Source organism: Anopheles gambiae, chromosome 2 (genome assembly GCF_943734735.2).
Source record: "Anopheles gambiae chromosome 2, idAnoGambNW_F1_1, whole genome shotgun sequence".
NCBI classification, from domain to species: domain Eukaryota; kingdom Metazoa; phylum Arthropoda; class Insecta; order Diptera; family Culicidae; genus Anopheles; species Anopheles gambiae.
Genome location: NC_064601.1, coordinates 47,134,707 through 47,145,040, shown reverse-complemented (window position 1 = coordinate 47,145,040; position 10,334 = coordinate 47,134,707). Strand labels below are relative to the sequence as shown.

General features: G+C 43.0%; 1 protein-coding gene across 1 annotated transcript in view; it reads right to left on the bottom strand.

Annotated features, from left to right (window-relative positions):
• Nucleotides 1-5,565: 5,565 nt before the first annotated feature.
• LOC11175717 (putative tyramine receptor 2) overlaps nucleotides 5,566-10,334 on the bottom strand; it is a 16,033-nt gene continuing 11,264 nt past the window's right edge. The window contains exons 3-5 of the mRNA XM_061651719.1: nucleotides 8,953-9,078; nucleotides 8,669-8,849; nucleotides 5,566-7,374 (exon numbers count right to left, since the gene is read on the bottom strand). Of these exons, the coding sequence (XP_061507703.1) occupies nucleotides 6,187-7,374; nucleotides 8,669-8,849; nucleotides 8,953-9,078 (1,495 nt within the window). The 3' untranslated portion in view covers nucleotides 5,566-6,186. The remainder of the gene's footprint in view (nucleotides 7,375-8,668; nucleotides 8,850-8,952; nucleotides 9,079-10,334) is intronic.

Below are 10,334 nucleotides of genomic sequence, written 5' to 3'. Positions count from 1 at the left end.
AAATATTCTGCACTAGAGGGCTTAACGGTTTTAGATAATTTGTGCATTTTCTTCATCAATATGTGTATCAGTTTATCCATTATTCACAGAAAAAAAGTAATGTTCTAAGAGAAACATTACTTACGCTTGTCACCAACCACGTTTTCCAGATCTTCCATCAATCTGCCTGTTACAGTTCCATGTAATTCTCAAGTGAAACGGATATCTCATTCCTACGAGCAGCTTGGACCGAGATGAATACTTAATTATTTCGACATTATGAATCTTACACAAGTCAATTTCATCATTTAGTCAATAGGAAAACATTTTTATTGTCCTGCTACCTGAAGAAAATATTATTGTGTGGGATTCAAATGCTTGTTTGATTTAAATATTATTGATTATTGCATGATATTTATTTGTATTCAATTGATTTTCAAATAGGACGCATTAAAATGAAAAATCCTGGAGCGTTGTAGAATTGTCTCGAAATGAATGTGCACATGTTAATGTGTCCTTCACTGTGTACTGTAACAACAATTCGATGGAGGCGCCTGGTGCACATCGTTCAGCAGGTTTCGAATGCGTGCTTGAAGTTTTAGTACAACCGTTGTACTAAAACTAAACTGTGCTTTGCGAATGTAAGCTTACAGCGTGGCAGCTATAACGCCCTCTTTAGTGATTTTCAAAATGGGTTGAACTGTGTGTGCTAGACCGCATCCGATAGGAATTGTGATTAAATTGAACAAGTAATTTAAGAAATAAAATTATTGTTACATGTTTTAGTACACTTTTGCTTGAAAAAGGGTTTCTTCAAGTGAGGCTTCAAATAAAAACGTGATTTTTTTTTTCAAAAGTTAGACAGTCGTGTGTAAATCTCGATTGCCGTCTAGATAAGAATAGGATTACCGCCCCTTTTCTGCTATTCCACCACAGCCCTGTCTTGAGTGACATAAGCGCTAGAGAGGTGGAATATACCCTCTCTAATCTTTCAATCGCATCCTCGGTATCCTATCCGCGTTGTGTTGCGTTCGATAGCCCGAAAGTGGTAGCGGTTGTCAAATTAGCGGTTCCACTGGTACTTTTTCCCTTCCCCGGATCTCACACAGTCGAAGGACCACACTCATGTACTTGAAGGGGATCTGCACGGACTGTTGATGTGGGTTTTACAGCAAATCGCTGTCAGTGTCAACTATGGCTGGTTGATGCTCTCAGCACAGAACGTTCAGGACCAATGTTCTAACCGAGCAGCAAATTTCCGGCTGCTCAACGGCAGCGAACGAACCGATCAGCGTTATGTGGCCGATGCTTGCTTTATCGTGAGTGTCACATTCTTTCGCTTGTTACACGGCGCGGCAAAATATCAATTTTATCGATGTTAATATGACGGGCGAGAGATAGTATCCCGGCTGTCCTGGCAGTGTGCTGAAGATGTGCAGAAATGTGTCCTCAGGATCGCTCCATCCTCTGTTTACGAGCCATCGTCGTTTCGCGTATCGTTATGTATGGAATGTTTCGGATTGGTACGACGATTGAGGGGGAGGAGTAGGCGGGTGATAAAAACACTTCCAAACGCACATACAACACACTTGCTCTAGTCTAGCATAGTAATCCTCTTTATTCAATTCAACGGCGGCTAGATGGCTTCTATAACTCGAACAAAAACAAAAGCTGTTTACGTTCGGAAAATGATTTTCCGCGCGCAACATTAACTGGGTGGGGAAAAGGGAAAAGCCGGGTTTGATGGAGAGCGGTGTTTTCTCTCTTTTTGTACACCTCTGCCCCCCTTTTCCCATGTCCTCAGCTGTCTCTAATACTAGTAAACGTGGGGTTGATTGTAACGCGTCCCCTCATATCCCGTCGCACCAGCTTCACACGCGATCAATCGTAGTTGGACGCGTCGGCGGACGCGTCGTTTGCCGTCTTTTTCAACTTCGTTTGCTACAACCTTTCTTCACAAGGACAGCCTTTAACAACAATGTATACGTGTTTGTGTGTGTGTGTATGTGTGTGCATGAATGTTCCCTTCACTTGCAGGGTTTTTTTTTAGGTTTTTAATTTTATTTAATTTTCCACTTCATTGCATCTATTTAATCATCAGCGTGCTGGCCCTTGCTACACACTCTCTCCTCATTCGCTGTCCCTTGTATTCCCCCTGCTGCATTCTTAAAATATATCATTTTGGCTTACGGCGGTATTAGTTGCGCGATGGGTCGAATGGAGTTTGAAATTGTTGTTCGCCTTGTTCGCTTGCTATCACAACGGTCACTTTCAATGCGTTCGGACGTTTGCCACCGGGACTTGGTCACAGCCAACCCGCTACAACCCTCTGCTGCTTGTTTCATTTATTTCATTGTTTCTTCGCAATACTGTGCTTGTGGGCCAGTGTGTGAAAATGACTGAAAATGAGCTTTGACGTATGATGACCGATAACCTAACAACACCCGACAAACTGTATCGCCATTATCTTGTCTCCTGTTCTTGGCCAGGATGCACGTCCATCGTTTCGGTTTTTTTTTTGTCGCCAACTGTCCGGCGAATCTGTTGAAAATCGCTAACGATGTACGTGACCCTTTTGCTGGCCCGTTCGATTATTTCATCATAAATAAAACACAAAAGACCCGAAAGCATAATAAATCATGGTGCGAAATAAAATGTATTGACTTGCTGGGGTTTGGATTATTATTTCAATAGCACACCCGTAGGGGAAAGATTTTAATGGGAGATTATTTTAAAAGCCTTTTTTTTGCAAGGCTGTTTGTTTAATGCGTCAAGAGTAAATATTAACTGCGCGATTTGTGCTTTCTGCCTGCCTCTGTAAGCCTCTCAATCACATGATGCGTGTGCGAGAATGCAATAGTGCATACAAGCGCGAACGTTGCCTTATTGAAAGCGTTCGCTGCTTGCCGATTCATTTTCCGAGCGAGCAACCATCGTTTTTGTTTTGTGTTTGTGTTAAAGCTTTCCTATTCACATTTGCATTTTTCCTGTTGTAATCGGCTCCGTCAGACGGCAGTGGTTTAAATACACAAAAGTTGACTGTATGGAAAAAATCTTCTTTTTGTTGTTGCCATTATTACTTTTTATTTAATTGTTTGGTGGCGTATTTTTTCACCTTCATCGTGCTGGGAAGCGTGTAACGTTCCGATTCTTCTTCACCGACACCGGGATTGACTACTGCAAGGGTGACGTTTTGCTTCACCCTCCAATCCTGTTCGTCACATTTCACCATTCTTTTCACGCGATTCTATTATGCGCCACAAACAAAGAAAAAGCTCACGAGCGAGCAGAATAATAAAGCGCCACACAAAGCGGGACCGTTTTTGTAGCAAATATGGCAGCAAATGTGAACGATGACACTTCATTTTCATGCGGATCGCATTGGTCCTGTGTGTGGGGCTCTGTTGCCTTTCAACTCTGTGAAGCACGATGTGTTTTTGCTTCCACTTTTACCATTGTGAAGCTGTTTAAGTAAAGGTGAGAAGAGCACTCCGTTTCCACCTGGAGTGGCGCAATATGGCACGTACCGAGGGTGAGTGTGTTACTGTGTAAAATGAATGCACGAGTCGTACGATGACGTGTAATGAAAGCATAGAACGTGAATTGCGCTGTTAGCTGTAGGCTTACAAAAGAACTCGTTGCTTCAGGTTCCGTGATGAATGAGACCAATGATGCAGACACAGGAATGCAGATCGCCTCCATTAAGCATTTTCTGTAGCGTATCGCAACAAAGATACCTTTCTTTAAAGTGTCTTTTCATCTGCAATTGTCGTCCTCTAGCCGCACGGAAGACAACAAGTGTATGACATTCGGTAGCAGAAAACCAATCAACCAATGATAATACTCAATGTTTGCGTTCATTTTATAGAAGAGGAGCAAAACACTGAGATCGTAAATAGCGTGCATGTATAATACGGCTTGAAATAACAAGTGCCCAGTGGCCTCTTGATCATATAGACGTTTAAAGTGAATAAAAATACATCGAGTACTTTATATAATCAACCTTTACACGGATCTGATCCTTCGCATGGTTTAATTATCTGCGAAAAAATATCATTTTCGTAGCCAAGTCTATTATAAGCTAAGTCAGACATAGATCAACAATCATACAATTGTTATGCCGAAATAAAAACATTAAGAAAGTTGCTTTTCATCGCTGCATGTTTACAGGATTTTTCTAGTTTTGTTATTCATTTGAATTATTTGTTCATTGCCTTTTATTGTTTGTTCCACACCATGAAAAAAAGAATCGAAAAATGATACATCTTCAGTTAATATAGAAATATTGCTATATTCATTTCAAATTCATAAACAAATAAAAACACTTTTTCATATTTATAAAATGATTAAAAGCTGCCAAATACTTTTAACCATACTGATATCACATGGTAAGGGAAGTTCATGCTTTTAAAGCCATCCTGAAAGACTCAAAGGCTCGTACTGTACAAAGTCATAAAACATCTTCAAACAATTTATTCCACTGCATTTAAGCTTCCCAGGATCGAAAAGAGATCGCAACAACTAGAGAAAGGGTGAAAGTGAAAATGAGAAATGTGTTTGGTTTTTATTTGCTCCAAAACTAGCTGCTATATGAAGTTTTACGAATCGAACGATAGGTAATTGGATTCCCAAATCGGCAAATAAATGTTCAAATCTAATTTTGGATTGCTATCAGAGAGAGGCAGTATCGATTTTTAATATAGTTTAATTTTATAGTGCAATTAGCTTTCATTTGAAGCGTGTATCATATTATTACAGCATTAATATGAAAGTATTATAACCAAAAACCGATGTTTCATTTCCACTATCACGCCACCTGTTGGCAATGACCTCGTGCATATTGACACAAGTTTTTCTTTACCAATACCACGGGCTTTCATACACAGCTTGAAAAGGTTCAACAGAGAACACAAGATGGTTCTATGTTGAACATAACGTTGAAACGATATCCAAAAAGAGGAGAGAATTAGCTGACTGAAATTAAAATCAAGTAGAAATAAGTCCGGTTAAGATCGTTAAATCAATCGGAGTAAAATCGAAAAGACTATAAAAAATAAAAAAAATATAAAAAAATAATCGGGGACAATCTCAATACGCGTATGATAGTTACAAAAAATCTCATTAAAAAAACACCAATAAAATGCTTCTTTTCATTTGCTTTCGTTGAAGCGGTTTCCAATCGCAACAATAAGGTCTTTTTGGAAATGTACCATTCATTTGTTTAATAACTACAACATTTTTGTCTGCATTGTTGTCTGTGACCAGCCTGTGATCACAAATCGCCCAATCGCAAAAATCAGATAAAAACACCAACAATACGTAGAAAAAAAAAACAAGCCAATTAGTTATCAGATTTCTAAGATTTTAGAGTTGGCGAGAATGGGTCAATGTTTTACCAAAAAGTTGCAAAACATGAGTGCCTAAATAAAAAAATTACATGAAATGAAAAGATTTTTTGTAGCATGCTGGCTGAATCCTTCTCCTTAGAACATAAGTAGTTTTTAGATCGATGCTCATTTTTCCAAAGTAGTTTTTTCCTACCCATTTTTCCATCGATTGGTTATGAAAAGAGAAGAAGAAGGTTGATTAAAGGCCTTGATAATAAGTTTTAATGGTTTCCATTCGAATGCCTAATATCAAGCCAACAAAAGCTCATTTAACAATGATTCGATTGCCTTAAATATGAACATTTAAAAGCAGCTGTAATGTACCTAATAACGACTTCAATTGAACTACTTATCCTACTCACAATTGTTTGACCTCTTCGACATTGTGACCCAAGATAACAACGACTAATCTCGTACAGGAATAATAGAACAACAAAAAATAATAACAAATAGAAAGCCTGCCTGCAGGATCACTCTCTCTCTCTTTCTCTTTCTCTCTCTCTCTCATTTGTTCTATAACTCTATTTTTTATGTTATCGTTCACTCACTCACGTCCCCGTTTGGTCATTGCCCATTTGACCAAACCGGATATCGTGATCACGCCAATCGGTCATTTTTCCGTCCAGCCGTTGCGAATTCCGTCGCCCATTGTAGTTCGAATTTGCAACCCGCTGGATGACGCCCAAGGGAATGGTGCACCCCGCGTCCCCTTATCGCTCACAATCAATCATACTCACACACACGCACGCACACAGGCACATACGCACTGAGGAAAAGAGTGTCCCGGTAGCAAAGGGGAGAGGAAACAGCATCCTGCCTCTCATCGCGCGCGCATCGAAAGGTTGTGAATGTTGGCGAACGGGGCCTTCTCGCTGTTGCGGAAAAACCGCCGCAGCGTCAATCGCCAGAAGGCGGCCCGAAAGTCAACGCTGTAGAAGGCGTAGATGAACGGATTGATGGCACTGTTAATCCAGCCGAGCCAGGTAAAGAACTCGCTCAGCTTCGGCACGGTCCAGTCCTTCGGGAGGAAGGGCGTGATGATGTAGTGGATGAAGAACGGCAGCCAGCAGGCAATGAAGCCACCGACCACGATGCTGAGCGTGCGGGTCGTCTTGTTCTCGCGCTTCATCGACGAGATGCGGGAGGAGAGGGACTTCTGGTGGATGCGGATGTTGTTGCCGCCGGTTCGCCCGCCGACCAGCTGCACCGAGCTGCAGGTCGACGTCGTGATAGAAGTGTTGACCGTGTTGTTACGCCGCAGCCCGCCCGTCGCCGCTGCCAGTGCCGCCGTCGGGCGACCCTCGTGATGGTGGTGATGGTGATGATGGTGGTGGTGATGGTGATGGTGGAAGTGCTGCGAATGGTTCGGCGGTGAGCCGGCACCGGCCGCCCCGGCAAAGCTCGCCATCGAATGGGATTGTGGTTTGTGGCTTTGCTGATTGAAAACGCTATTGCCGGACGACCAGAGCTCGGCTGTCGATGGAAGTTTGTTGTAATTGACCGAGGCAGAGACGGGCGCGGCAGTCGTAGCGGCGGTGCTAGTGTTGCTCTCGGTACTGCCACTGCCAGGGCCCGCTAGCACGACGGCCGGATCATCGACAATCGCGTCAAGGCTCGTTCCATCATCGTACGTCCGCTGTCGCAGCTGCTCCTGATGATGATGATGCCCTTCAGCAGCAGCAGAAGCGGTTGAAGTATCGCCGGTCGGCCCTCCCGTACCGTTGCCCGCTGCAGCAAGGATTGTGGTTTGGCTCTGCGTACTGCCACCGGTCGTGTTCAGGTCCATCAGCTCGTAGTGCCCGTGCTTGTGGTTGTTTCGCTTGCCGGCCGGTTTCGGTGGCTGGCCGGCCCCCACGCCCTCGTCGAGCATCGGGCCCAGCTGGGCGACGTACGTCGTGGTGGCGGTGGAAAGCTGCGACGAGGAACGCTTTCGCTTGGGGCTCAGCGGGATCGGGTCCTGCTCGGACTGGTAGCCATCCTCCTCCGGTTCCCGCACTCGGTGACTTTTCTGTAAAATGCAATCATGAAGCCAAAAGTGAAAGAAAATTGCGCTGACAAAACAATGGGACAAAATGGGCAAGGCGCGTGGAGATATGGATCAACCCGAGCGTGGCCGGTGCCGACAGCGGACAGTCATTTTGTGGATAATTAGCATGAATCGGGAGAAAAGCAAAGAGCGCACGGTATCGAAATTTATGTTGCTCTGCAGTGGTGTCTGTCGCATAATTAGGCAGCATGAGATTGCACAACGGCCGGGATGATGGTTGGAGCGAGTCCATTGTCAGCCGGAGTCAGTATTTGCCGTTAGTATCAGTGAACTCGATTTAACGGATGGTAAATTTCATTAGTAATTAATTAATGATTTGCCTCAAAAGGCCACAGCCGAAAGTGCGTGACGGAGATAATGGAAGTGTTTTGCGCGCACCGCAAATGCTGTGTCATATTTTGTGTCTAATAAATTACATTCGCCGTTTGTGGAGCGGAGCGATGGTCATTTTTTTCGTTTTTCTGTTTGATAATTACTATCGCAAAACTTCACTTCATCACAAAAACACTTGTGGAAAAAGATGGCACGCTTGAAGATTGAATTTTAAATCACATTAGCAAGAGGTGGAACGAATTTGAAACGAAATTAGCAGCCTTACAAAGGGACTCATCATTAGAAATTCATGCGAACCAACAATACATGAGTTTACAATTATGTGTCCGCCCTGTTTCCTGGACGGACAAACTGGTTAAAGCAAACTTAAACGGCTGAAAAGCAAACACCGAAAACATGATCCCTTCAAATACCGGAATGTAATTTAAAGATAGAGAGACCGTATTCTTAGCAAATCCCTCGCAACAAATGGCATGCAAACATGAAATTTGTTTGCCTCGCAACAAACGTGACACTCGGCTCGTTTCATAAATCATGCTTTCGCTTCAGCACAAACAATTGTGCAGAATAAATTTGAATGTTTTGTGTCAGTGAGTTTCCGGGGATTTCCGTTTTCCGGTTGTTTTTATGCGGAGCGGCCATTTTCTTCCGCTGTGCAATGTTTGTTTGCTAGTTGAACACGCTTGCTTGTGCCTGGCGGGGTTACGGACCCTTACTGACATAGTGGGGCACGTGCCCCCGAGCCATCCGTACCAACCGTGCCAGTGTTAGCTGCTGTTCAGCGGGGGAAAAATGGTTATTCTATTAGTATTCAACAGCTGTCCACGTGGCTAGCTTTACCGGAGCAGGGGCCTGTAATCCTTAATCCAGAGGCGAAGACAGCCGCGTCGGCGGGGAACTCGCAGGACCTCGCAACACGTACCTTGTGGACTTCGATTTCCGTCATCTTATCGTGCCGGGAGGCGACAACGCATGATATCCGTACGTACACGTACACCATCACCGTCATCGGGATGAAGAACGAGCCCATGGCCGAGAAGACAACGTAGCCTTCGTTTTGGTTGTAGCGGCACTGGTCCAGCTCCCGACGGCCCGGTTCGTACCTGTGGCGTGTTTTTGGGACGAGGCGGGAATGAGACCCAAACAACAGGAGGCAGAGAAACATGTTAGCTTTTACCCCGTTTGTGTAGCGTTAGCGAGGCTTACCATCCGAGAATCGGAGGACATGTGATGGCCAGTGCCAGCACCCATACGACCAGGATCATCAGCAGCGCCAGCCGTTTCGAGCGCCGGCGACGGGAATAATTTAATGGTTGCGTTACGGCTAGATATCTGTGAAAGGTACAAGATTACAACAATTACCAACGGTCAGCATTTGTGCGACGAGGTGTTTGAGAGTATGTGTGTCCGTGTGCTAGTGAGTGGAAAAAGACAGGCAATTAAGTTAATTGACAGGATCACTATGCCCAGTAAAACCGTGGAACGGCATTAATTCGATAGTAGGTCGATGTCGTACGATGAGCTCGACGACCATATGCGCTCGCGACGATAAAAAAATTGTTTGGGGTTGATATATTTGACAATTATGTCAACTATGTCCACAAAATAAAAATGCGTAACAAAGACAACTCATCTTTTTAAAAACATCTACGTTGTCCAAAGGGAAGATTGATTAGTAACTTTAAAAAAAAATAGGCGAAGAAAAGGATGAGTGGACGGGAAAGTGGTGGTCATTATTTTGTATAAGCGTTTTATGAATTGCATTAGTTATCGATCGATTAAGTCTAACATACTTAAGTCTAACAAACTGTAACTTATTGTATGGAATAATTATCGTTGGCCTAAATAAACAAGCATTTTTATAACGACGCGGAGTTCAACTTGAGTTCACCGGTAAGCGTAGGTGGACCAGCAATAAAATATATCAAAAGCGGACATAAACGAAACTAATGGATTTTGTTGCTGACATTTTTGAAAATTTCAACGTAATCTTGATAACCAACAACCTTGTTTGTAAGTTTGACTTATTTGACTTTTCAGATTGGTTGTAAGAAGAAGTGAAATTTCCACACAAACCTAAAGGTGACAAACAGTCAAAATCAATGTTTCAATGTATTTCAATAGCATTGTTGGCACTAGAATAGTGCAAACGGGGTCCCAAGCTAGCTTCCGTTCCGGAAATTAGAGCGTTAAATTGGATCTTTCTTCCCCCGGGACGAAATACCATATTAAACGCTCCAAGAACGAAAAAGGTCCGAAAAAGCACAACACAACCACGCATAAAGAAATCAATCTCAAAGCACTTAAAAATTGCAAATATTGCATGATGAATAAATCAAAACACATTATACATAGCGATAAAAAACGCAATGATACAATGATACTGATTGATTCAATTATTCAACATTTAACTTTCAGACATCAGCTACGTTTTGACATGGTTGAATATGTTTTCTTAATTGTCGAAGAATATTCTTTCCATGAATGAACATCATTATTTATAGCATAAGATGTTTATGCACAACTGTTTGTTAAGTCAAGTCAACAAGTCTTGATTGGCTTATCGGGATTCGACCTTGCCCGGATTC